At 40.7% G+C, this 27,049-nt stretch overlaps 1 protein-coding gene across 1 annotated transcript in view; it reads right to left on the bottom strand.

Moving 5' to 3' along the window:
• The window catches only part of adamts17 (ADAM metallopeptidase with thrombospondin type 1 motif, 17), a 505,079-nt gene that overhangs the window by 228,381 nt on the left and 249,649 nt on the right, over positions 1-27,049 (bottom strand). The window contains exon 10 of the mRNA XM_059639195.1: positions 24,337-24,487. Within this exon, the coding sequence (XP_059495178.1) occupies positions 24,337-24,487 (151 nt within the window). The remainder of the gene's footprint in view (positions 1-24,336; positions 24,488-27,049) is intronic.

The raw sequence follows: 27,049 nt of genomic DNA, 5'->3' as shown, positions 1-27,049 counted from the left end.
GATTCAATCAGCTGCACTGACTCTACATGCAGACCTTTCAACAGCAAAAGAAAACTCAAAAAGAACACCATTTATAACGTCTTTTTCACTATTTCAGATGTCCCAAAGCACTTCATAACCAACAAAGTACAGCCCTTGTGAAGTGCTGTCCCTGCAGGAAACATGGTAGCCAATTTGTGCTCAGGAAGGTCTGTAAGCAGCGATGTGATAATGATCAGATAGTCTGGTTCAGTGATTTTGGTTAATAGACAAATATTTGTCACCTTACAACATCACAGTTCTCCTTTGAAAAGTAATGCCATGAGCCCTTTTACATTCACCTGCAAGAGAAGGGCCCCAGTCAATCTACAGGAACATCTCTGATGTTGCAGCACTCCCTCAGTCTAGATTTTGTACAACTGGAGTTCAACCTTCTGATATGGAGACAAGAGTCAGAGAATTAGCAACCCTTGCTAATGTAAAAAGACCCAAAAGCAAATTTTGGTAGGATAGCACAGAAGCAGTGACAAACACTGTTTTAAAAAAAATGAAGAAATAAAAACAAGGAATCATCTTTGTGAGGGGTAGGTCATGCCTCACAAACCTTATCGAGTTTTTTGAGGATGTGACTAGAAAAGTTGATGAGGGTCGAGCGGTGGATGTGGTGTATATGGACTTCAGTAAGGCATTTGATAAGGTTCCCCATGGTAGGCTCATTCAGAAGGTCAGGAGGAATGGGATACAGGGGAACTTAGCTGTCTGGATACAGAATTGGCTGGCCAACAGAAGACAGCGAGTGGTAGTAGAAGGAAAATATTCTGCCTGGAAGTCAGTGGTGAGTGGCGTTCCACAGGGCTCTGTCCTTGGGCCTCTACTGTTTGTAATTTTTATTAATGACTTGGATGAGGGGATTGAAGGATGTGTCAGCAAGTTTGCAGACGACACAAAGGTCGGAGGGGTTGTTGACAGTATAGAGGACTGTTGTAGGCTGCAGCGGGACATTGACAGGATGCAGAGATGGGCTGAGAGGTGGCAGATGGAGTTCAACCTGGATAAATGCGAGGTGATGCATTTTGGAAGGTCGAATTTGACAGCTGAGTACAGGATTAAGGATAGGATTCTTGGCAGTGTGGGGGAACAGAGGGATCTTGGTGTGCAGATACATAGATCCCTTAAAATGGCCACCCAGGTGGACAGGGTTGTTAAGAAAGCCTTTGGTTTTTGGCTTTCATTAACAGGGGGATTGAGTTTAAGAGTCGTGAGATCTTGTTGCAGCTCTATAAAACTTTGGTTAGACCGCACTTGGAATACTGCGTCCAGTTCTGGTCGCCCTATTATAGGAAAGATGTGGATGCTTTGGAGAGGGTTCAGAGGAGGTTTACCAGGATGCTGCCTGGACTGGAGGGCTTATCTTATGAAGAGAGGTTGACTGAGCTCGGTCTCTTTTCATTGGAGAAAAGGAGGAGGAGAGGGGACCTAATTGAGGTATACAAGATAATGAGAGGCATAGATAGAGTTGATAGCCAGAGACTATTTCCCAGGGCAGAAATGGCTAGCACGAGGGGTCATAGTTTTAAGCTGGTTGGAGGAAAGTATAGAGGGGATGTCAGAGGCGAGTTCTTTACACAGAGAGTTGTGAGAGCATGGAATGCGTTGCCAGCAGCAGTTGTGGAAGCAAGGTCATTGTGGTCATTTAAGAGACTGCTGGACATGCATATGGTCACAGAAATTTGAGGGTGCATACATGAGGATCAATGGTCGGCACAACATCGTGGGCTGAAGGGCCTGTTCTGTGCTGTACTGTTCTATGTTCTATCTATGTTCTATCTCTGCTGTTCACCAATGAGGTGCAGGTCCATGCCTGAGGTCCAGTCTCAGTTCTCTCAGATGGAGGTAGGCATTGGTAGGGACTATAACAGCACAAAAACAGCAGGAAGGGAAATTGAGCCCCACTCATATTGTCTTGGTCAAGACCTAAACTTTAACAATCTGTGCTTTGGAACACAAGCAAAGCAATGATCAGTCAGTAAGTTAGCCTGTAGAATTTTATTGGTCTGGAGGTTCATAAAGGGCTGTTCAGAGCATGAAACAAACTTGCTTTTACAGAGTGACTTGCCTGGCCTCAGGATATCCCAAAGAAATTTACAGCTAATTAAGTGCTTCAGGACTGTAGTCTCTGTTATAATATAAGGAATCCTAAGATCTTTTAGCATTAGCAATATATGTAAATTAATGAGAACAGAGGATCTGGGCCAGATTTTGAATTTCAAGCTGGGTAGCTTGGGTTAGGAAATTTCCTGACTTGCTGGACCTAACTCTAAATAGTATCCTATAATGCACAATTTTCATTCCAGTGGTGGCAAGTGCAGCATCAAATTAAACCAATCTAGCTCTCAGCTCTCTCCATTACCCCATGGGCACACCATTGGTTCCTTGCCATCTCATGGCTCTCAGGGCTCTTCATGCACTCTTTGTCAACTCATCCCATCACCCACTCTTCTCCAATGCCACATCACATCAATGTGTCACCTGTACAGCCACTTTTCCAATATCCAAGGACAATATCAGTAACACTGTGGAAATGGACCAAAAAACCCACTGAACATCTAATACAATACTTCTTTATGTTTGAAAGTGAAAAAAAAACCTCCTTTCATGAAACCCATTGTAACTTTTAAATCTCAAATCATTAATCTCTTATAAAAATAAACTGCTATTCAACTACACATTCAAAGCTTTCAGGCTATGAACTCAGACCCCTGCTTAGAAAATTGCAGCTTATGAAACTCAGCTAAGCATTCATAATAAATAATTTCCTCTTTGGGGAAACGTCCACAAAGATCTGTACTAAACCACAGCTTTCTCTAACGTTTGCAGGACACAGGGCAAATTGAACTGCGTTAGCCTCCTCCCCCTAGCCCCTGCACCCTTAGGGTGAATCATATGTACAATCCCAACCCCCATCCCAGATCATCACCGACTTTCCAGATGGTTTACATCTACTCTATCTCTTTGTGCTCTCACAATGCCCGTTAAGCCCTTTCTAATGGCCAAAACTGAGTCTGTCTGAACTCAATATTGAGTTCAAACAGCTCTGAGATCAGATTTCCTTTGTTCGAATGATGACCTTCCCTCCACCCCCATTGTCAAAAAGTTGGAGCTACTGAAAGTGAAGACAGGATTTCCGTTCTGGTCCCTACCTTTTTAAATGTTGACAGAATCTGTTAAAATATGGCCCTTAAACTTCATATCCAGTCTTCAAATGTGTAAGAGTACACCGTGCACAATTGTAAATGAAGCACGGACAACCATCACCTCAAAGGTATTCATGTAGCAACACCTGCAGAGGCTCCAAGGGAGGAAAAGTTCTGTGCTACACATGTTAAGAGCAAGAGAAAAAGCTGTAACAACTTAAGAAAGAAAAAACTTTCAGAAATCAAAATCAAACTTTGTTCTATTTCTGTTAAAACCACAACGTACTGAAATGACTACTAACTCAGGTTTGACATATAGACAGCATTGTTGATTCATCCTGACTTCAATGTTAAATGACCTTCAACAATTTGTAATAAATCAACATGTTGCTCGGCACCTGTAATCATCAGGGATACAACAGCACTCTCGTTCCAAAAGAGATATTATTTGATTACACTGGAAAAATGTGATCCCAGGCTCATTGTTCAAGTGATGGAAAACCGCAAGCTCAGCACTCAAATGTTCAGTGTAATAATGCTCATTAGTGCATGACAGCAGTAACGTAAACAATGAAAAACGCCTTTAACACAAAACAGATCCACACTGTTCTTTATTGAAATAAACTGCCTAAGCTGATGGAAATTCAGAAATGTCTTCTTGAAGAGGCAAAAGAAGATTAATTAATTTCTCCAAGGCAATGATCTTGTTTTGAGAATGATATTAATGACATATCAGAAGAATGCTGTCTCTTAGAATTTGAACCACTTCCACGTCAGGCATAACTATAATATTCTTCAAAGGAAATCTTAAAGAACTTGACCTGAAACTCATAAGGAATTTCATCTCAAGGCATTAGTTTTCAGCTGCTTTATGTCTTTAAAACGAAGAAAACACCTTTTACACAAGGGCCAGATTGTCTGAGGCACTGGTCCACAGATGGTAAAAAAGTTACTAACTAGGACGAGTTCCAGTGACCACTTCATGTTGTAAAGCTGTCAGCAGCGTATGTCTCATATTTTGTTTAATGACCATCGAGCTGTAAGTTATACATTTCGGTTTAGTGACAGGGGAGATGCACAACATTCATTTGATCAAAAAGACAATAACTTTTTTATGGCGTACAATATGTTCAGAAAAGCCAACATTCACAAGGTCTGTGACATGATGGAAACCTTTTTTTAAAAAAATCAACTAATCAATATGCTCACAACCTACAGCTTATTTCTCACTAAACTATAAACTATGGAGGTACAGCTGTAACTGCCCGTTCATAGCTCCTTCAGCTTATCCCATGCCCTAGAACCATCAGATAACTCAAGACAAAAATTTTTGAATGCCACCAAGTGTCTCTTTTCAATACAAACAACCATGTGTTGTTAGTAACACTCTCATCGCTGGATACAATTTACCCTTCAGAGTTTGGAGTACAACAATCTAAGCTAACAATCCAGTGCAGTACGTCGTAAGATCTGTATTTTTGGACATGCGCTATATCAAGGAGGAGCAGGGAAGTTCTGCCTAATACTTATCCTTCAAACAAAATGGCTTAAACAGATGAATTATTTTTACAAAAGACAAAAGAACTGCAGATGTGTTGCCAATTACCTTGCATGCTATATTCTGAATTTGTGTTCTTTATATTCGTTCATTGAATGTGGGTGTCACTGGCTAGGCCAAAGTTACACCCCATCACTTACTGCCATGGAGAAGGTTTTGATGAACTACTTTCTTGATCTGTTGCATTCCCCAGGATATCAGGATATCTACATTGCTGTTAGGAAGGGGCTTCTTTAACCCAGTGAATCACATAAGTTGTTATAGCAAACGAGGAGGCCATTGGCCCATCGTGTATGAAACAGCTTACCAAATGACTATCACAATTTAGTACCATTCTTCAGCTTTTACCCACAACCCTGCTCATTGCTTCTCCTCTGATTATCATTTAATGTCACTTTGATTGTTTCAATTGAAACTACGTCATCTCCTCGATAAAGTGTATTCTAGGCCCAATTACAAAAGAGGAGGGGAGTGGTATTGCTCATCAGGGCCAATATAGCAGCTACTGAAAGGCAGTTTGAGAATGATATGTCTACAGTCAGTTTCAGTTGAGGTCCAGAACATTTAAGGAGCAGTCACTTTGTGTTTTTTTTTACAGACCCCTAAAAGTTGCAGAGAAGTGGAGGAGTGGATTGGGATGCAGATACTGGAAAGGTGCAGAAGTCACAGGGTTGAGTCATGGGTGACTTCAACTTTCCAAATATTGACTGGAAACATTTTGGTTGTAATAGTTTAGATGGAACAGATGTTGTCCAGTGTGTTCAGGAAGGATTCCAGACACAGTACATACATAGACCAACATGAGGAGAGGCCACTTTGGATTTGGTGCTTGGCAATGAACCGGGTCAAGTGTTAGACCTGTAGGCAGGAGAACATTTTGGCAGTAGCGGTCATAGCTCTGTTACTTTTACAATAGTCATGGAAAAGAATAGGTACATACCAAAGGGTAAGGTTTATAATTGGGGGAAGGGTAATTACAATTCTGTTAGGCAAGAACTGGGTAACATAAAATGGGAACAGAGCTGTCAGGGAAGAGCACTATAGAAATGTGGAGATTGTATAAGCAATGCACGTATAAGCGTGTGTTCAATATGTTTGTCCATTGCAGGCAGGGAAGATGCGGTTGAGTGAGGGAGCCCTGGTTCTCAAGGGAGGTCGAACGACTTGTTCAGAGGAAGAAGGATGCTTATGTAATATTTAGGAAACAAGGAATGGAAAAGGCTCTAGAGGGATACAAGTTATCCAGGAAGGAGCTGAAGAAAGGGCTCAGGAGATCCAGAAGGGGACATGAGAAAACCTTGGCAGATGGAGGGCCTGTTCTGTGCTGTGCTGTTCTATGTTCTATGTTCTATAGGATCAAGGAAAACTCCAATGCTTTTTATACGTATGTGACGAGTAAGAGAATGACCAGAGAAAGGATAGGACCAATCAAGGATTGTAAAGGGAATTTGTGCACGGAGCATAAAAGGATAGGAGAGGTCCTTAATGAATATTTTTCTTTGGTATTCACAACTGAGAGGGACCTAATTGTAGAGAAAAACAGTGTGAAACAGGCTGGTAGGCTAGAGTTGGTCGATGTTAGTAAGTAAGATGTACCAGGAATTTTGAGGAACTTGAAGATAGATAAGTTTCCTGGGCCTGATGGAATTTATCCAAGGACTTTATGGGAAGCAAGGGAAGAGATCACAGGGCCTTTGGTGATGATCATTTCATCCTCACTGCCCATGGGTATAGTTCTGGAAGATTGGAGAGAGGCAAACGTCACTCCCTTGTTCAAAAAAGTAAATAGGGGATAACCCTGGAAATTACACACCAGTTAGTCTTACGTCAGTGGTGGGCAAATTATTGGAAAGGGCTTGGAGAGATAGGATTTATGATCACTTGGAAAGGCACAGTTTGATCTGTGATAGTCATCATGGATTTGTGAGGGGTAGATCGTGCCTCGCAAACCTTATTGAATTCTTTGAAGAGGTGACCAGACACATGGATGAAGATAGAGCAGAGGGTGTGGTATACATGGATTTAAGTAAGGCGTTTGATAAGGTTCCTCATGGTAGGCTCCTGCAGAAGATAAAGAGGCATGGGGGCATCGGGGGAAATGAAGCAGATTGGATTCAGAATTAGCTGACCCTTAGAAGACAAAGGGTGGTAGTGGAGGGAAAATACTCAACGTGGAGGTCAGTTACGAGTGGTGTACCACAAGGATCTGTTCTGGGTCCTCTTCTATTTGTGATTTTTCTGAATGATTTGAGTGAAGGAGTGGAAGGGTGAATTAGTAAGTTCGTGGACGATACAAAGGTGGGTCAAGTTGTAGATAGTGCGGAGGGCTGTTCTAGGTTACAAAGGGGCATTGATAGGATTTTTGATCTGGGGTGTGAAGTGACAGATGGAGTTTAACCCTGAAAAGTGTGAGGTGATTCATTTTAGAAGGACAAATTTGAAAGTAGAATGCAGGGTTAACAGAAAGGTTCTTGGCAGTTTGGAGGAGCAGAGAGATCTTGGGGTTCGTGTCCACAGTTCCCTGAAAGCTGCCACCCAGGTGGATAGAGTTGTTAAGAAAGCGTATGGTGTGTTAGCTTTCATTATAACCGTGAAGCTACGCTCCAGCTATACAAAAGCCTGGTTCGGCCACATCTAGAGTATTGTGTCCAATTCTGGTCGCCTCATTACAGAAAAGACGTGGAAGCATCGGAAAAGGTGCAAGAGGAGATTTACCAGGCTGTTGCCTGGAAGGGAGGTAAGGTCTTATGAGGAAAGGTTGAGCGAGCTAGGGCTTTTCTCTTTAGAACGATGAAGGATGAGCGGTGACTTGATAGAGGTGTACAAAATGATCAGAGGTACAGATAGAGTGGACAGCCAGAGACTTTTTCCTAGGGTGGAGGTAGCTATTGCGAGAGCACAGAGTTTTAAAGGAGTGGAGGTAGATATAGAGGAGATGTCAGTGGTAGGTTCTTTATTCAGAGAGTGGTAGGGGCGTGGAATGCATTGCCGGGGAGGGTAGTGGAGTCGGCCTCATTAGGTGCATTTAAGTGGCTATTAGATAGGCATATGGATGATAGTATAAGGTGGGTGGGAGGTTAGGTAGACCTTAGGATTAGGGTAAAACTTCGGCACAACATCATGGGCCAAAGGGCCTGTACTCTGCTGTACTGTTCTATGTTCTACTTGTGTGTAAAAGTTATTTCTTGCATAACATTTGCTTATTTTGCTCCTTAAATCTAAGTATTCTTGTTACTCTTGATCTCTTTAGGAGTGGAAGTGGTTTCTCCCTGTCTACTCCAGCTCCTCATGATTTTGAAAGCTTTTCTCGGAGGTCTCCTTGACCACTTTCTCTCCCAGGAGAACAGTCTCACCTTAGCCCTTGCCTCATTACTAAATTTTCGTAATAAAATGACAAAACCAAGAATCTTAAAAATCAACAACTAATATCAATGTTGCTGGTGCAACCCACAAACAGCTAAGGTCAGTTACGAGTGGTGTACCACAAGGATCTGTTCTGGGTCCTCGTAACTAAATTTTCACATGCCTGGGGACTATTTTTACACATCTCTTCTGCATTCTCTCAAATGTGTTCATCTCATTCCTATACTGCAGCACCCAGTACGTACACAGCTGAAAACTAAGTGTCTCACACAAGTTCGGCATCACCAATCTGCCCTTGTACTTTACACATCTATTAACAAAGCCCAGGATACTTTGCTGTACTGTCCTATCACCTTCAATGATCTATATACATATACATTCAAATTCCCCTGCTTTGTGACCCCATTAAGAATTGCATCCTTTTGTTTTGTCTTTCCATAACACCATACGAAATAGCAACAGAACTTGGCCATTCAGCTCCTCAAACCTGCTCCATAGGATCATGGCTGACCTGATATTCATCGCGTCCACTTTCCTGCCTTTACCCTGTGGTTGGTGATTCTCCTACTGATCAGGGATCTATCTCAGCTTTAAATATACGCAAACACTCTTTCCCCCACACTTCTGTGTGACAAGGAGTTCTGAAATCATTTAAGCTTTGAGAGAAGAAATTCCTCATTTCAGTCTGTCCATGCAGCCAGTGGGTGAGGTCTTAATTGAATAGTTAACTGTGTTCACACAAGAGAAATACTTTGTAGATGGGCATTTCAGTTGGCATGGTCAGGTTCTAGAACATGTTCAAGTTAATAGGAAGTTAATAGATCACACATGGAATACTGTTTGATATATTATTTGAAGCCCATGACTGCACTGGTGAGGGTGCAGAGAAGATTCACCAGGATGTTGTTTGGGATGAAATGGCTCAGTTCTGGGGAAAGACTGGATATACACATTTTGTTTTTCTTAGAGCAGAGGCAGCTGAGGTGAGGACAGGGGGTGGGTTCAGATTGTGTATACAGAACTATGTGAGACATACAGTAGATCATGAGAACCTTTCGCCCATGGCAGACATGTCTAAGGCCAGAGGGCATAAGTTTGAAGTAGTTTAGAGGAGAGCTGAGAAAAAACTTTTTCATCCAGAGAATAATAGAAATATGAAATATGCTGCCTGAGGGGGTGCTGGAGGCAGATAACATTTAAGAAGCATTGAGATGAGCAGTTAAACTACCAGGCTTTGGACCAAGTACAGGTGGGATTAGTGCTGTTTAGTGTTTGTTGGTTGGCAGAGACATTCTGGATCATAGGGCCTGTTTCTATGCTGTATGATTCCATTAAAAAGTTATATGGATCAGACTCTGAATTTTTTTGTGAAAAGACAGCTTTGCAGCTGTTTGTGGGTTGCACCAGCAACATTGATATTAGTTGTTGATTTTTAAGATTCTTGGTTTTGTCAGCTGATTGAAGTGTCTTTGCCCTGATTCCTTTCAAAATGGCTTTCAGCACTTGGAGTGAATAATTTTGTCCCTTTCTTTATCATCAGTGCAGGGGTACTTACCAGCTGTTTCCAAGCGGTGACTTCCACAGCAAACATGACGGCCCAAAAATATCACATGAACTACTGTTGAAACTCTCTGTTAACCACTATAGTCTGCTGTCTCATTATCTCAGATGGCTGTCTGTCATCTTTAGGTGTTACATTTCTTTGGCTGCACACAGAACTTTTGCCAGCTAACCAATGAAATTACTTTACTGTAATCATTTGGACAGTGTAAGGGTCCTCTTTTTAAAATTATATTTTGGAGTTAAGGGCTAAACATGCCTGTGTCATTTTGGTGTTCTGGCTAGTCGTCACAACAAAACTAGATTTGTTAAGAACAGCTAAACAGAGACACCCTCAACAAATCATACCGTAGTGACAATGTCTCAGACTACTTCTTTCACTGTCTTAGGGTATAGCCCAGATGTGGAAGAGCAGTGGTATACAGCTGTGTACATTTTATTCTAGGTGCTGTCAACATTGAAGTTATCATCAAATATGGGCAAGGAAACCTCTGGCTGACTACCTTTAGTAATGAATCGGTATTTGTTAAGTACACGTTAAATAGACATTGGAACATGCGTTAATGTTGCAAACTGCAAAATTTTAGTGGGGAATTTCAACACTCATCCACCCAAAGTGGCTCATTTGTACCACTACTGACTAAGCTGGCCAAAGTGAAATTCATGGCACCTGTTGGAATTCAAATTCAATTAATAAATCTAGAATTAAAAATTAGCCTTGGTGATGGTGATGATGATAGTTATCATTAATTATTGTAAAACCTGTATGGTACTCTAGTATCCTTTTGAGAACGAAATCTGGCCTGGTCTGACCATCTTTGACTTCATGTACACTGCCACATGATTCACTTTTAAGTGGCTTCTGAAGTGTTTGGCCAACCACCCAGTTCAAGAGCAATTAGGAACAGGTAACTAATGTTGGACTTTCCAGCAATATCCCATTGAATAATAAAAAATTCCCATAAATGTAGGGATGTCCTCTAATAATTGTACAGCATTCAGCACTATTCACAACTCCCAAATACTGAAGTAATCTGTGACAGCAGACAACAAAGCCAGCTAAACATTCAGTCTTAGGCAGATATGTGACAAATAACGTTCATGCCACACAAGTGCAAGGCAATAATCAGTTCCAGCAACAGAGGCAGAATCCCCCACTATCAATCTTCTGGAGTTTACTGTTGCCCAAAAACTCAGCTGAACCAACCATATAAATACTGTGGCTACTAGTGTGGGTTAGACACTTGGGGTTCTGCAGCAAGTAACTCACCTCATATTTCCCCAAAAGCCTGTCCACCATCTACAAGACACAAAAAAAAGGAGTCTGATGGAGTACTCTTCACTTGCCTGGATGAGCGCAACTCCAACAATATTCAAGAAGCTCAACACACACTACTTGAGTGGACAGTGTAGGAGTCCTCTTTTTAAAATTATATTTTGGAGTTAAGGGCTAAACATGCCTGTGTCATTTTGGTGTTCTGGCTAGTCGTCACAACAAAACTAGATTTGTTAAGAACAGCTAAACAGAGCCACCCTCACCAAATCATACCCCACACAACAGCTTCAACATTCACTCCCTCTACTACCAATGCATAGTGGTAGGGGTGTGTGCCGTCTACAGGATGTTCTGTGGTAACTCACTAAGGTTCTATTGACAGCATCTTCCAAACCTGCCATTGACAATGGCAACAGATTCATAGGAACACTACCACTTGCATGTTCCCTCCATGCAACTCACCATCCTGCTTCGGAATTACATAGGTATTCCTTCACTGTTACTGGGTAAAAATCCTGGAATTTCTTCCCTAAGAGAATGATAAGTCTTTCCACACCACATGGATCGAACGTTCAAGGCAACAGCTTACCACTATCATCTCAAATGTAATTAGGGTGGATAATAAATGCTGACCCAGCCAGCAAAACACACATCCTTTCATTGAACAATAAAAAAGTGCTCTTGATGGTGAGCAGTTTGTTGGAAAGTGAGTGAGATTAAATGATATCAGAATGTTTCCAATTATCATCAAATCATTTACTACAATAGCAAAAGAATCATTATTTTCAAGCAGAACTCTTCATCGTGTTAGTTGGGGTGGTGTGGGGGTGGGGGGGATGTGCTTAATATTCTTCTAATTTAAAATCAGCTCCTGACACCAATATAAGGAAGGTAGTGGCATAGTAGTACTGTCACTGGGCTAGCAAACCAGAATCCCAGGCTAATGGTGTAGTGATATCGGGTTGAATTCCACCATGGCAGGTGGTGAATTTTGGACTCAATCAAAACCTTGAAGAAAGAGCGGACCTAATAGCTGAGATAACAAAATGTAGAGCTGACCATTGTTGTGAAACCTATGAATAATGAATAAAAGAAAATCTCACCAGACCTACTTGGATTACTTGGATAAAGCTTTTTGGGAAAATCATACTGATTTTCAAATTACATCAAGTCAGTCATTTTCACACTGGCAGAATATCACAAGTGGTGTGCCATAAGGGTTGTTGCGGGTACCTCAACTCTTTACAATTTATAAAAGTGATTGGGACCAAAGGTATGGTACCTAAATTTGCTGACACAAAAATAGGTAGGAAAATATGTAGTTGAAGATGACATAAGGAGCCTACAAAGAGATTTGGTAGGTTAATGAGTGGGCAAAGATCTGGAAAAGTCTGAAATTGTCTGCTTTAGCGACAAAAAAAAACCATACGATGTAAATGTTAAGAGGTTCCAGAGCTCTGAAGTGTAGAGAACCTGGGTTCCAAGGTGCATGAATCACAAAAGGTTAGTATGCAGGTACAACAAGTAATCAGGAAAGCTAACAGAATGTTATGGTTTATTGTGAGATAACTGAATGCAAGAGGAGAAAGTCTATGTTTCAGTTATACAGGGCATCAGTGAGACCACATCTGGAGTAGAGTAAAGTATTGGTCACCGTGCTTGCCAAAGGATATTAATACACTGTAAGCAGTTCTTGGAATGGACAGATTTGCCTTGAGAAAAATAGAGACAGGCTAAATCAGTATTCTCCAGAGTTTAGAAGAATTAGAGGGGACTTAATTTAAAAATATAAGATCCTGCATATCCTGGTCAATGTAGAAAAGATATTTCCTCTTGTAGGAGAATCTAGATCCAGGGATAATAGTTTAAAAATAAGGAGTCATCCATTTATAACTGAAATGTGGGAGTGTGATTTTTTTCCTCTCGGAGGGTTCAGAGTCTTTGAAATTCCTTTTCCCAAAAGGCAGTGAGTGCAAATTTTTAAAAACACTTCTGAGGCAGAGGTAGATAGATTCTTGACTCCAAGAGGATGGAAGATATTTGGAATGTGCGAGAATGAAGAGTTGAAGTTAAAGTCAGTTCAGCCATGACCTCATTGAATGGCATAACAGGTTCGAAGGGCCGAGCAGCCCACTCTCGTTCCTTGTTTGTATGTTCGTATGTATCTCTTCAGTCATAGTAATGTTGTGAAACTGCTGAGGTGGGAGTCAACTTAAAGATTGATAGTTTTTTGTTGTGCAAGGGTCTTGGGAATTATAGAAGGAAGGTGAGTAAACAGAGTTAAGGTATAAAGCAACAATAATCTGGCAGAATGGCCTCTTTCAGTTCTAATGTGTTACAAAATTGATCAGCATATCTGTGGTAGCCAAAATTCAATGCAAATCCAACAGGTGATTTCTGCTAGATTTTATAGATTGTGATGCCTGCCTGAGCTCATTTCCAATACATGAAAAATAGTATATCTAAGGAAATAGTGGTGGTGATATTTCCATCTGAGAGTTGCTTGTTAAAATATTTATTTTTAATGCTTCCTTTAAGATAGAACTGAAAGAAAATTAACACCTGAAGCATTTCATTCAAATAATAAACCTACCAGTCAAAAGCCCAGTGAGCTATTAAATTACATGTCATTAATACATTAGGAGCAGCACAGAGCAGAAAACCCCATCAGCAGAAACATAGTTTTCAGCGATGTAACAGAAATATGAAACTTTCTGTTTCATTTACATATTAATTACTTACTGGACTAAATACCAGTATAACCAGTTGAGGAAGAAGTGATAGAAAAGTGAGTATTTAAAAATACTACAAATGCACATGAACCGCGCTTAAACCTTACTTGTAGAACTTGCATCCGGAGAATTAATCAAATATGCTTGCTCAATGGGTATAGCTGCATACTCAACGAACATTAAAGATGTGAGCTGGCTAAAGAGGTCATGTTCATAAACAGTAGCACTGATGAAAACACCAGCCGTTCTGTTCTCAATTTCATCTGTTCATTTTAAACCTAAGCAGCAATTATATTTTAAGTATTTTGGGCTTTTCTTTTCTCTTGTTTAAAGCATAACGGAAACAGACTATAACTGAGTATAGAATAATTCCACTTGACATCATTAAGTAGTGCATTATGATACTTGGAGTTACCAAACCAGATGTTGTTTGAATAGAGAGTGGGAGGGTGGGGGGGCGCAAATATTGTGCAATATATTAACCATTTAATGGGTGATTTGGAAACCAATGTATTTCTCAGTTAACAATCAATTAGCGTCTGGTAGCATTGTAGCAAGTGTGTGATTTTCAAGTACAAGTACTTCACAGTGCTATTGTGATGAAGATCTGAATGTTAGTGATGCCACACAATTACTAAGTACACTATAGTTAAGATGCATACAAATATATCATTACCCAAAAGACCTACACTGTGTGGACAAAAAAGAAAGGTCAAACTCATTGAGTCACACAGCTTAAAAGCAGGCCCTTTGGCCCACCATGTCCATGCCAAACAACAAACACCAAACTATACTAATTCCATTTATTGTGCTTAGACTGTAGTCTACGATGCCCTGGCATATTAAGTATTCATCCAGATGCTTAAATGTTGCGAGAATACCTGTCACAATCACTATCTCAGGTAGGGCATTCCACTTTTCTATCATTCTCTGGATGAAAAAAAATTTTCTCAGATCCCCTCTAAACCACTTACTCCTTACCTTAAATTTATGCCCTCTAGTCTTAGACATGTTTGCCATGGAGAAAAGATTTGGAATGAGGAATGAACTATGTCACAGCAAGGGGAAAACTGACACAGAATTTACTGACCACACAGCCTGGGACTTACATGTAGAAACTCGCAAGGTTTTAACAGTGAAACTTCCCACCTTTTTTTGAAATTTATTTAATTTAGACACATATTATTTGGAAAAAACATGATAAGCCTATCAGATTCAACTGACTGATGTAAACATATCTGTTGTTTTTATTGGCCTGTTAAGTACCCTAGTCAATTGGTTTGTCTCATGCCCACCTTCTCCACCCCAAGAGTAACCACAACCCTCCCTATTCATTGATCTAAGCCAAAAAAATTGCCAATTCTTTAATGCTCCTGATTTTGGAGTCTGCAAATGTTTCCTCTTCTCACTTATGCCAGCAGTCTAAAACATTGTGGGACAAGGGTTGTAAGATCATTACTTAAAAAATTCATGCAAGAACCTCCTGACAAAGCCTGCAGAGCTTCAAACAACTTTAAATTAGCTCTGCGAATATTGCTGGGAAAGGAATTATTGCCCATCACTATTAGTGTCAAAAAGAAAGTGGTGGCCACCTTCCTGAGATACTATGTGGTATACGAACAAAGGTGTCGTTGTGAGTAAGGAATATGTGTGGCTTGGAGCAATGCGCGCAGATAGTGATGCTCGCATGTAGCTGCTCTTGTCCTTCTAGGTGGTAAATACTGTGGGTTTAGAAAGTGCTGTCACAAAAGTATGTTACTGTAATGCATCATGTAGATGTTACACACTCCTCCAACTGTGTTTTAGTGGTGAATGGAGTAAAGTTAAAGGTGGTGAATGGTTGCCAATTGAGTAAGCTGCTGTATCTTATGAAGTTGAGCTTCTTCAATATTGTTGGAGATGTACTCATCCATACAAGTATTCACACTCCTGATTTGTGTCATGAGGACCCAGTTCATCTTCTGGTCAAGGACACTGCTGATGGTAGATTCACTGACGGTAATGCCATTGAATGTCAAGGGGAGATGGTTAGATTCTGTCTTAGTTGAGATGGTCATTACTTGGCACTTCAGGAGAAAATTAAATTCATGCCACACATCCTCCCAACTCGAACGTTGACCAGATCTTGCTGCACATAGAGATGGATTGCTACAGTGACTGATGAGTTGAGAATAGTCCTGAACAATTACGCAGTCATCAATGAAAATCCATACTTCTGCCTTCTGCTCGAGCACAGATCATTAATAAAGTAGCTATAAATGGTTGGACCTACGACACTACACTCAGAGCTCCTGCAGAATGTCCAGTGGAATATCTGGGAGATATCAGAAAATCCCAGCAATCTCAAAGTGACCATACTTTCTAGTCAGAATCAATTAGTCTCTGTAGACAGGCTCTCAACATTAACACAGCTCCAGCTGGCTGGTCATTACAGCTTGTATGATGAAGAAACAGAAATTGTCCTTGCTCTAGGGACTATCAATGAACTGCAAAAGAGCCAAGGTAAGGAAGCTAAATTCGATAATATTGTAAGATGATGTGGAGTTTTGACTGTACTGTACAGTACACAGTTGTTTCTCAGCCAATGCAGCTCATCCAATCACTGCTGGGGAGGTAGCCCAATTGACAGCCTGATTGGGAGTCAGGGTAGATGTATGATTCAAAGCAAGATGCAAAATTGCAACCATTTTTGCTCCCCCTGGCCCACAAGCAGTGCTCTAAAGGTACTTATCTTCATCCTGAAGAGTCTTAACAGTCCCCTCAGAAAACTGCTTAAATCAGAAGCTGCCAACCTTGTTAAAATATTCAAATTTACAATCCGCTGGTAGTAGATTGATTGCCTGGCTCTTGTGCTGCTTCTGTTGAACCTGGAAGTGGGCAGGGTGGGAACAAATTTAAAATGTAATATCTCACCTGACCTCCCCCACCCTCCAAATTTGTTGGAATTAATATTTATCCTATTATACAGGATAATTCCCAATATAAATTTCATGGTGGTTCACTGCACAGGGAGAAGCAAAAATAAAACATTTAATGGTAATTCAGTCAACAGCAGCAAAAGTAAAGTAAAAATAAAGCAAGCTGGTTTCAGGACTATGATTTTATGAGATTTTGCAGCATATTATTATTATCTCATTTAAATATTTAGATGATGGAACTAAAACCACACACTTCTGTTCAACAGATGAGCTTCCATCATTCAACCCAAGATTGGCACCAAAGAAAGATGGTTGGGAGATACTGTGATGTTACTCCTGGCTTATTTCCAGGTACCATCAAAGTATGTGACTGTTGTGAAAATGCTCCCCGACTATCCTCCTCCTCCCACCCATCCCTCCAGATGAATCTCCACATATTCACAGCCTTGGAAAGGTTTGAGAGACCTGTCTCCTCTGGTTTATCCTGGCCCCAATGAGGTCTGTGGTCATTATTGTAAAGCTACATCATCCTCTGGGCAAGCCATTCCCTGAGGGCTGTGCTGTGGGCACAGAGGCTTTGGGAGCGATTCAGAGAGATACAAGTCAAATCTAAGCACTGAGTTACAAGCGAAGGGTAGACACATGCAGGCTGTGCCTCCTTGAATGAAGTTTACATAGTGTAGATCTGGAGAAACACAGCAGGTCAGGTAGCATCAGAGGAGCAGTAAAGTTGATGTTTCAGGTCAGGACCCTTCTTCAGAAATGGAGACAGAGAAGGGAGCTCAAAAATAAATAGAGAGGAGGGGTGGGGCTAGGAAGGTAGGTTTGATGGTGATAGGTGAGTGTAGGAAAGGAGTGGCGGGGATTGGTCGGTGAAGTGGGAGGAACGGATAAGTGGGAGAGAAGATGGACAGTTTTATAGAGGTAGATCAGGTACTAAGTAGAATAACATTACAAACCAAGGACATTGAGGTCAATAAACTAGAAACAGGCAAGACTGGGCTGACATTAGAAATATATTATTTTCTCTATAAAACATTAAACATTAAATTAAACACTATTCACTTGCTACTTTTATTTAAAGCCCTTTTTAATCTCTCCTGACAGCAGACCTTAGGGCTTGTACTGTGCTCGACAGCATGCCTCCTAACAGATGGCCATGTATTTTTCCTCTCAATGTACAATATAAATAAAGTCATATTTGATATACTCCTCAAGGAGCCAGTTAGTGTCCACTGAGTCAGAAAAGAGATTGGTAACAGCCGCAGCATGTTTGTGCTTCTTTGCAACTTGTATTTCCTGCATAAAAACCAAAAGAACTGTGGATGTCATAAATCAGAAACAAAAACAGAAGTTGCTGGAAAAGTTCAGCTGGTCTGGCAGCATCTGTGAACAGAAATTAGAGATAACTCCAGTTCTGAGGAAGAGTCACCGGACCTGAAACTTTAACTCTAATTTCTCTCTGTTTGAGGGAAAATGCAAAGCTCCCACTCTTTACCCTCTCAACCCCCTTCATAATCTTGTGGATTGCAATGGGATCAGCAATCATTCCTCTAAACTCCAGGTCCAATTTACTCAACCACAAATAATAGGTTTTTTTTAATCCCAGGAACTCATCTGAAACTCCTGTATTCTGTTACTGTACTGTCACTCTACAGCTTTGGTGGCTTTTGAGTAGGAAGGTGAAATGAAAAGTTGCAATGATATTTGTAGATGTTTATAAGCAAAAATCTGAGACAGATAATTTAAAGATTCAAACAAGGAAAAGATAAATTCACCAAAGTTTCATCAGACCATTGGGCTACTCTCTCATCAAAGAGGAACAACTGGTGGTGGTTTAGCCTGAGGGTAGACACACCTTAGGTGCGGGCAGAGGATGAGAAGGAGAATCTTTCATGGTAACTTCAGCCATTGCAGGAATTGAAGTTAGAGTGTTGGTGTCACTCTGCATTGCTAACCAACCATTCAGTCAACTGAGCTAACAGACCTCCCTGAAACAAGGATATCACACTGGCTGCAAACAAAGGATCTTAGACTCTAATGTCATTATTCACATTCGAGGACTGAATGAATTAGTAAAGACCACTCTTTTGCCATTCAGCAATATTCAGCATTACAAAGGAAAAGAAACTGAACTGAAATTGCAAACAGCTACAGAAGTAGAAACTTTACACAAGAATTCACAAAGATTGCTCCCAAAGGACTTATGAAATTTGATAAAAAGTCTACTCCCATGCAGTAGGATGTTACTGCCCTGAATTAGAGAAACAGAGCACTAAAATTTGATACCAACCTGTTATAGTCAGCTGTTCTATCTCCAAATAAGCCACTACCATAATACTGTTTAAAATCATTGACATCAGCAATACAGACCAACTGACGTTAATTTCTACACTACCTTCTAGACTCTTAAAAGATATGCTACATTATTAATAAATTCAAAACATTCACTGTCCCTGCATATGATAAATATGGCTATAAAGTCCACACTCTAGAATCATCAACACCAGGTTTGGGAGGCAAGAGTCAGAAGACTTGCAGACAGGAAACTCAGATCTCCCAGATAATAGTCTGTCTACTCCAGAATTACAGATAGAAAGATCCCAAAGTTTAAGGAAAGAATGTGCAGTGTAGGACTTTCTGAAATACTATCTTTGCCATGTGCTAGCGAAGAAAAAGAAGGCAACCCAGCACTAATCAGGCAAAAGCTTTGGTGTAGGATATCCAGAATTTTGTTCTTTAAATGATGGAACATGAGAGGTTTATGTAGACAAGTTGGGCTCTGCCTGAATAAAAGGGGTAGACGGTACACAGAATAGTGTCAGTGCTTTAACTAAATCCAGGGATTAAGAGGATACTTGGAAAAAAATGTGCCAGTGGACACATTTTAACATTTATTATGGCTTTTTTTTGCATCTTTTACCACATTTCCATATCATTGCCAACATAGTTAGCAAACATCTATATAAGCTTAAGTTGATTAATATTCAAAGGCCAGTAAGATGCAACTCAGGATCCTGAAGGAACCAAAGCAGTAAAATCAGGGAAATTCTAGCTTAAATCTTTTGATAGTGACTGAATATTGGAGAGATACCTGCAGTGAAAAAGTAGATCTTGCAGCAATTTTTAAAAAAACAAAAGTGATGCAGTTAACTAAATGTAATGCAGATAAAGTTACAATATCCTTAACAATGATAATATGTTGGAACATCAGAGTAAAAACATGATTAAAAAGAGTAAATATTGATTCTTGATGGCTAGATTACTGGTTTCCTTTAACAATGAGACAAAGTAACATTATAAGTATGACTGTGAATGTACTGCAGATGGAACTTCGGTAAGGCAAACACAAACAGAAATTGCTGAAAAAGCTTAGCGGATCTGACAACAGCTATGGGGAGAAATCAAAGTTAACATTTCAGATCAAGTGACCTTCCTTAGAACTCATTTCTGAGGAAGGATCACTTGATCCAAAACGTTAACTCTGATTTCTTTCAACAGCTGCTACCAGGTGGCATGGTGGCTCAGTGGTTAGTACTGCAGCCTCACAGTGCCAGGGACCCAGGTTCGATTCCAGCCTCGGGCAACTGTCTGTGCAGAGTTTGCACGTTCTCACCGTGTCTGCATGGGTTTCCTCCCACAGTCCAAAGATGTGCAGGCTAGGTGGATCGGCCATGCTAAATTGCCTGTAGTGTTCAGGGGTGTGTGGGCTATAGGGGGATGGGAATGGGTGGGATGCTTCAAGGGACGGTGTGGACTTGTTGGGCTGAAGCGCCCGTTTCCACACTGTAGGGAATCTAATCTAATCACCTGCTGAGCTTTTCCAGCAATTTCTGTTCACATTTTTGATTTACAGCATCTGCAGTTCTTTCAGTTTTTGCTTCAGTAAGGTGCTTTGGAATGGTATGGTTCCTTTTGGAAAGAAAGTAGGCATCAATAGGAATTTCACAATATATGCGTATTTAATTCATTGTCAGAACACAGGAGTTGATGGCATGGGGATTTGCATAGTCTAGGAGGATGTTACCAATGAGGTCTCCATTTTAAGACTTTTGTTTAATAAATGATCCAAAGCTAGGAGTTGCCAGCAGTGGGGCTAAGATGAGGCTAAGCTTTTAAAGATGTAAAGCTTAACTGTGGGGCTGCATAGGATTAATGAAAGGAGGACTTGAGTTACTTGGGATTTGGACAAATAGGTGTCATTTGAAATTTAATGAAGAGGAATGCAAAAAGCTTCATATGCTGACAATAATCCAAGAAGTAACTGTAAACCAAACAGCCAGAAATCCACAAATATGGAAAATAAACATGATATAAGGTCCTGATTGGCAATAAATTCAAGCCTTCAAACAATGTTCAGTGCAGTGTGTAAACTTAATTAGATGCTGGAGTCAATTAGACGTCAACATTGAATCAACCTGGTGGGATAACCTTCATATTTTTAAATCATTAACGACCATAATAAAAATATTGCATTCAGTTCTAATCAAAACAAAAAGATATTGAACGAATATAGAGGAAGGAGAGGATTATGAGAAGGGATGCCCTGAAAATTGTATTAACACACTTAGGGCCTCAATGGCCTGCCCATTGGCCCATTACTACCTGCTGATTATCAATTAACAGTCACCCTGTTTATCTGATGAGAAACAGGAAGCATCAACTATCCACTATCTCACCAGTAGAGTACAGTAAAGGGCAGGCTTGGAAAAACCAGTCTCAGACTCCATCTGCTCTTCATTGTTTCTTTCATGTTCCCTAATCAGCTCCATATGCTCTCAAAAAATACTCGACATGAGTAAGGTCAAACCTTCAAGAAATTCATGCAAGAACAAAGCCCCTATTTTAGAGACATCTTATTCAGCTGCCACTGTGGCACATGTGTTTCCGGACTTTAATTAACTTAAATAGAACGGTTTAGATGGTGCTTGGGCCTGGTAATATTATGGTGCATGCATTCACGGTTTGCATTTATCAACTCAAATCCACGAACCCAGCCCTAAACTGGGAAGAGCTACCAAAGCCCAGACTGAATGCAGTCTGCGCCTGCCTGAAAGTGAGCAAGGCTCAGTTGATGACATCAGTTCCCTTAGACCATCTCCTGAAGTTCATGGTCCATTTCAAGAACACAACAGGGCTACAATGTCAGCTATCAGCATTTAGTCAACAGCCACAAGCTTCCCCTGGAGCAACAGCATGTTAACCAAATGATGGGAAAAGGAAGACAAGACGATCGGGCAGTTGGAGTCACAAGTGAGAGAGTATGTCCCAGTCTACCACACAGTCAGATTGACTCTACAGATGCTCAAAATTGGAGGGTGAGATCTGATTCCAAGCTTTCTGCTCCCATTCCCAAATCTCACTGGCACTATACATCGGAGGAGGTCTCATGAGAAATTTCCCCAAGTCAGGTTACCTCTGTCTAACAGAGGACCTGGCCTGAGTCAATTTTTTCAAATAACAATTCATTTTTCTTTTTATTCTTCCACAGGATGTGGTATCACCATTAGGTCAGCATTTATTGCCTATTCCTAATCGTCCTTGATAAATCGACAGTAACCCACTTTCTTGAACCACAGTTATCCTTGGTAGTTACAACCACAAAGCTATTAGGAAGGGTATTCCATGAGTTGGTTCTGACAGTGAATGAACAGCAGTATAGTTCCAAGTCAGGATGGTGTGTAGCTTGGAGGGAAATCTGCAGGTGACGGTATTTCCAAGTGTTGCCTGTGTCTTTCTCAGTCACTGAGGTCACAAGCTATTTGAAAGACACTTGCTATGTTGCTGCACTACATCTTCTAGATGGTGTACACTTGAAGTCTGCGTACTGGTGGTGAATGTGGTAACAATCAAGTGGGATGATATGTGCTTAAAAGAAAATTGCTCCCTTGTAGGGAGAGGAGGCAGTGAGAGTGGAAGGGCAAATAAAAATGTCAAAGAAGAGGAATAGAAAGAAGGAAAAGAGAAATGGGAGGAGCAGAGGCAGAAGAGAACCAAGGTGAGGAGTAGAATGAAATTAGAGGCAGAAAGAGGAGAAAAGTGGAAAAGAAAGAGAGAAAGCAAGAGAGAAGAGCAGAGAATATGGCCACAGCAAAATCGAAGGAAGAGGAGGCCACACGGTTTCTCAATCTTGCTCCACCATTCAATATTCATACAAGATTTCTTCCTCAACCCCATTTTCCTGTCTGCTTCTCATATCAAGGATCAAAAATCTGTTTGTCCCAGTAAATAGGAGGAAGACTGAGTCTTGTGGGCTGGTTGCCAATGGGCAATTTTGTGGCTGTTGAAATACCGACTTCCACTTTGTATGAGACATCAGTTCTCCACTGATGTAGTTGTAGTACAACTGCTTAAAATTGACCTGTTTTCCCAAATGAAGTGATGATGGAGAATTGAACATAGAGAAAAAAACAAGGCATTTAGCACCTCAAACCTGTCCCGCCAGTCAATGAGACCAGAGCAGATCTGTAACTAATCTATAATTGTCACAAATTTCTTAGTAACTTTGATCAATAAGAAAATGATCAACCTCAGATTTAAAATTAATAACTAATCTAGCAGCAATTCCCATCCAAGGAAGAGCGTTCCAAACCTCAATTAGTTTTTGTTTGCAGAATTGTTTCCTGATTTCACTGCTGAAAATTCTGACTTCAATTTTTCAACTACATTCTCTCATCCCCCCCTCCCCAACAAGAGGGGATAGGTTCTTTCAAACCACATTAACCATTTCCCTTAATATCTTGGAAACTTCAAATAAATCATCCCTTAATCTTTTAAATTCCAGGTATGAAACACTAGTTTATGTAATCTCCCCTCAAAATTTAGCTCTTCAGTCTAGTTTACATTCTGCTAAACCTAATCTGAGCTCGCACCAAGGAGAAAATGTCTTTCCTAATGTATGGTGCCCAAAGTTACCCTCAGTAACTCCAGATGTTATTTAACCAGGACTTTGTATGGCTGAAGCATGATTTCTGTCCCTTTCTACTTTACTCTATGTGAGATAAGAAACCATTTTAGGAAGTTGCATTGATAGTCAAATTAGGAAGCAGGGAGACTTGTATTGTTTTCCTACAGTTGCATTCAACAGCATAATTTTAGCCTATCTATTATAGTCTTTGCGTACTGTAAAGGTTCATATTGATTTCACTTTAAGAGGTTTTATCTTCATTGTATTCAAAATTGAACAGTTTATTTTTGAAGTTGTTCAATCTCAAAGTAATTGGACAACTCTGCTATGAAGCATTTTGGAAGGTATTATTAAAGGTGCTAACCTGGCAAACTTCTAGTGAGAGATCTACTAATTTATCCCTTTAACCTGCGTTTTCTCTCCCTCCCCTTTGATAAAAACCCCTTGGACACTTAATAAGTTGTAATTTCTGTAGAAACAAAATTTGAAGCAGAATTGATCTGCTGGTCCCTCCAGTTCTTTTCTACTCCACGTAGAGAATTGGTTTTGAAAGAAATTATGCCAGCAAGTGTCATTGACATTCCTGTCAGAAAGTGTGGAGACTTGTGTTGTTTTTCTGTAGCTGCATTCAAAAGCAGAAACTCTGCAAATTTTATTTTACCTGGTTAGTAAAAAAAAGCTGTTACAGTGCAAATTGTCTTCCTGATTATTTTGAGATATTTTACACTGGGAGTTTACAGCTCTATTTTTGAAATGGGAGGATGGTGAAACAGACACATTATGTTTTCTGATAAAATTCCAACCAATCACGATTATGTTACAGTTAAGGCAAGCACTGCAAAGAATTACCTCCATATCTTTACAAAAAGTTGCATTGGCTCCAAAAAGAATCTGGCACTGTTCATCAGCACTGTAGTGCATGCCTGGCAGCTTAGGAGGTAGTCGCGTTATATAGTGACTTCTAGGGTCAGTTTCCAAGAGGCAGGCACTGGCTTTCGACCTGTTAATAATGAATGCAAACATTTTATTAAACAAAACGCTTATCATTTTCCATGAAGAAAATTGATCTATGGTAATGGATGTGAAAGGGTTAACCTGAGCTCCGCTGAAGCCCTGTCCACAGTGATATGTAACACAGCCACTGGGTGTAGCACAGAGCAAGATTCAGGGAGTCCTGGGAAGGTAGATTTGGAGACAGTCATGTCCTCTACTCCTCATGTTACCACCTATATAATATAGTCTGCATATAAGTAATAAGATGTAATAAACATTGCCTAGATATTCTGGTCATCAGATGCCTTTATGCTGGAGATTCCTGGTCAAAAAGCTTCTGTTACAAAGCTACCCAAGAAGACATAAACCCAATAGTGAAGAAAATCTTCAGAGAAACCACATATTCCTTTGCGGCAGTCAGTGTGCTGAGCTCTAAGATTTAAATGTCCAGCAACAGAGCCAGTCACTTTAACAGCTATGAAAGGATATGCAAGTATGGGGTTAAAATGGCAGTTAAAACAGGAGTCATGGTGCCAGGGGCTTAGGTTTAGGGTACCAGTTCAGTGAGGGTAGTAGTGTGCCCAGTGTGACATGAGTAGGGTACCAGGTGCATGGTATGCCAGAGGGCGAGTTTGGTAGAGTGTCAGAATAGAACAGTACAGCACAGGAATAGGCCCTTCAGCCCACCAAGACAGCACTGATAGTGGCCTTTCTAAACTGAAAACCTTTTGCCTCTGTGAGGTGCGTGTCCTCTATTCTCTACCTACGAGGTGGTTGGCTTGTATGCCGAGCTGGCTGGTTATCGTACAGGGGTTTCATCATCGTGCTGGATAACACTATAAGTGCGGCCTCTGATGAAGTGATGTTGCTCTACTCCACTTGGAATATGTATGATCCGGTCTGTTAAGTTGGGTTGTGTCATTTCTGGTTCTTTTCTCGCATGGCTTTAGACATAGGGTCCAATTCCACATGTTTGTTAATCGCATTACAGGTTGCAAACCAGACCTCTAGGAACTTCTGTGCGCGTCTGAGGTTGACTAGGATGGTCATGCTGTCCCAGTTAAATTGGTGGCCTTCATTGTCTGAGTGCACTGAGATGAGGGAAAGTTTGTTGTGTTGTTTTGCTGCCAGCTAGTGTTTGCATATCCTGACAATGAGTTTCCTTCCAGTCTGGCCAATGTAATGTTTGTTGCAGTCATTACAAGGTATTTTGTAAACTACTTGGTCCTGCATGTCATGGGTATTGAATCTTTGGTCTTTGTGAGTGTTTGTCATAGTGTGGCTGTAGGTTTGTGTGCTATCATGATTCCTAGTGGTCATAGGAGTATCCTTGTCAGTTCTGATAAGTTCTTGATATAGGGTGGTATGGCCAGTGTCCTGGGGCATACTGTGTCCTCTTGGCATTCTCCATTGATGAGGCACCTGCGGATGAAGTTGTTGGGATATCTGTTGTCAGCAAAGACCTTGTATAAGTGCTCTTCCTCCTTCTTGCATATTTTCTGGTGTGTTGCAGTGTGTTGCGGCTTGTTTGAATAGTGTCCCTATACAGCTTTGTTTGTGGATTTTGGGTGATTGCTGTGTAAATTGAAGATTTGGTCAGTGTGGGTTGCCTTCCTATATACTGTATACTATATAATCCCCAAAGGTCATTTTTCTACCCTGACATATAGGAACGGAAGTTGATTGTTGTTTTCGTCTTCTCTCGTAAATTTGATCCCAGTGAAAACGTTATTGATGAGAAGGTTTGTTCCTTCTAACTTGGTGCGTTTAATGATGACGAGCGCCATGATGCCATATGACCCTACTTTAAGAACATATCAGAACTGACAACAAGAACACGAGGAATCATGTTAACACACAAACCCACAGACATGCTATGGCAAACACTTACAAGGACCAAAGATTCCATACTCATGGCATGCTTGACCAATGTAGTTTACGAAATACCTTGCAATGACTGCAACAGACTGGTCAGATCATAAGGAAACTAGCCATTGATACATGAACACCAGCTAGCAGCAAAACAACACAACAAACTTTCCCTCATCTCAGTGCACTCGGACAACAAAGGCCATGAATTTAACTGGGACAATGTGACCATCCCAGCTCAAGCCAACCACAGACATGCACAGAAATTCCTAGAGGCCTGGTTTTCAACCTGTAATGCAATCAATAAGCACATGCAATTGGACCCGATATCCAAACCAATGCTAAAAAGAACTGGAAATGACACAACCCGACTCAACAGACCGGATCATATAAGGCAGAGCAGAACAACATCGCTTCATCGGAGGCCGCAATGACGATGTTAGTCTGGTGATGAAATGTCTGTATGATAACCAGTCAGCTTGGGGCGCAAGCCAACAACCTCATCCACAATCCGAGCTACAAATCTTTGCAAGAACCTTTAATTCTCTACTTATTTATATATCCGTCAAGATGCCTCTTAAATGTTGCTACTGTACCTGTTTGTACTGTCTCTCCCAACAGCACACTCCAGGCAATTACAACTCTCCGTGTAAAAAACTTTCCTCTCACATCTCCTTGAAATTTACCCCTTTTTATCTTA

The sequence above is a fragment of the Stegostoma tigrinum genome, chromosome 33 (genome assembly GCF_030684315.1).
Source record: "Stegostoma tigrinum isolate sSteTig4 chromosome 33, sSteTig4.hap1, whole genome shotgun sequence".
NCBI classification, from domain to species: domain Eukaryota; kingdom Metazoa; phylum Chordata; class Chondrichthyes; order Orectolobiformes; family Stegostomatidae; genus Stegostoma; species Stegostoma tigrinum.
Note: the sequence above shows the minus strand (reverse complement) of the source record. Positions and strands in the feature narration are given on the sequence as shown.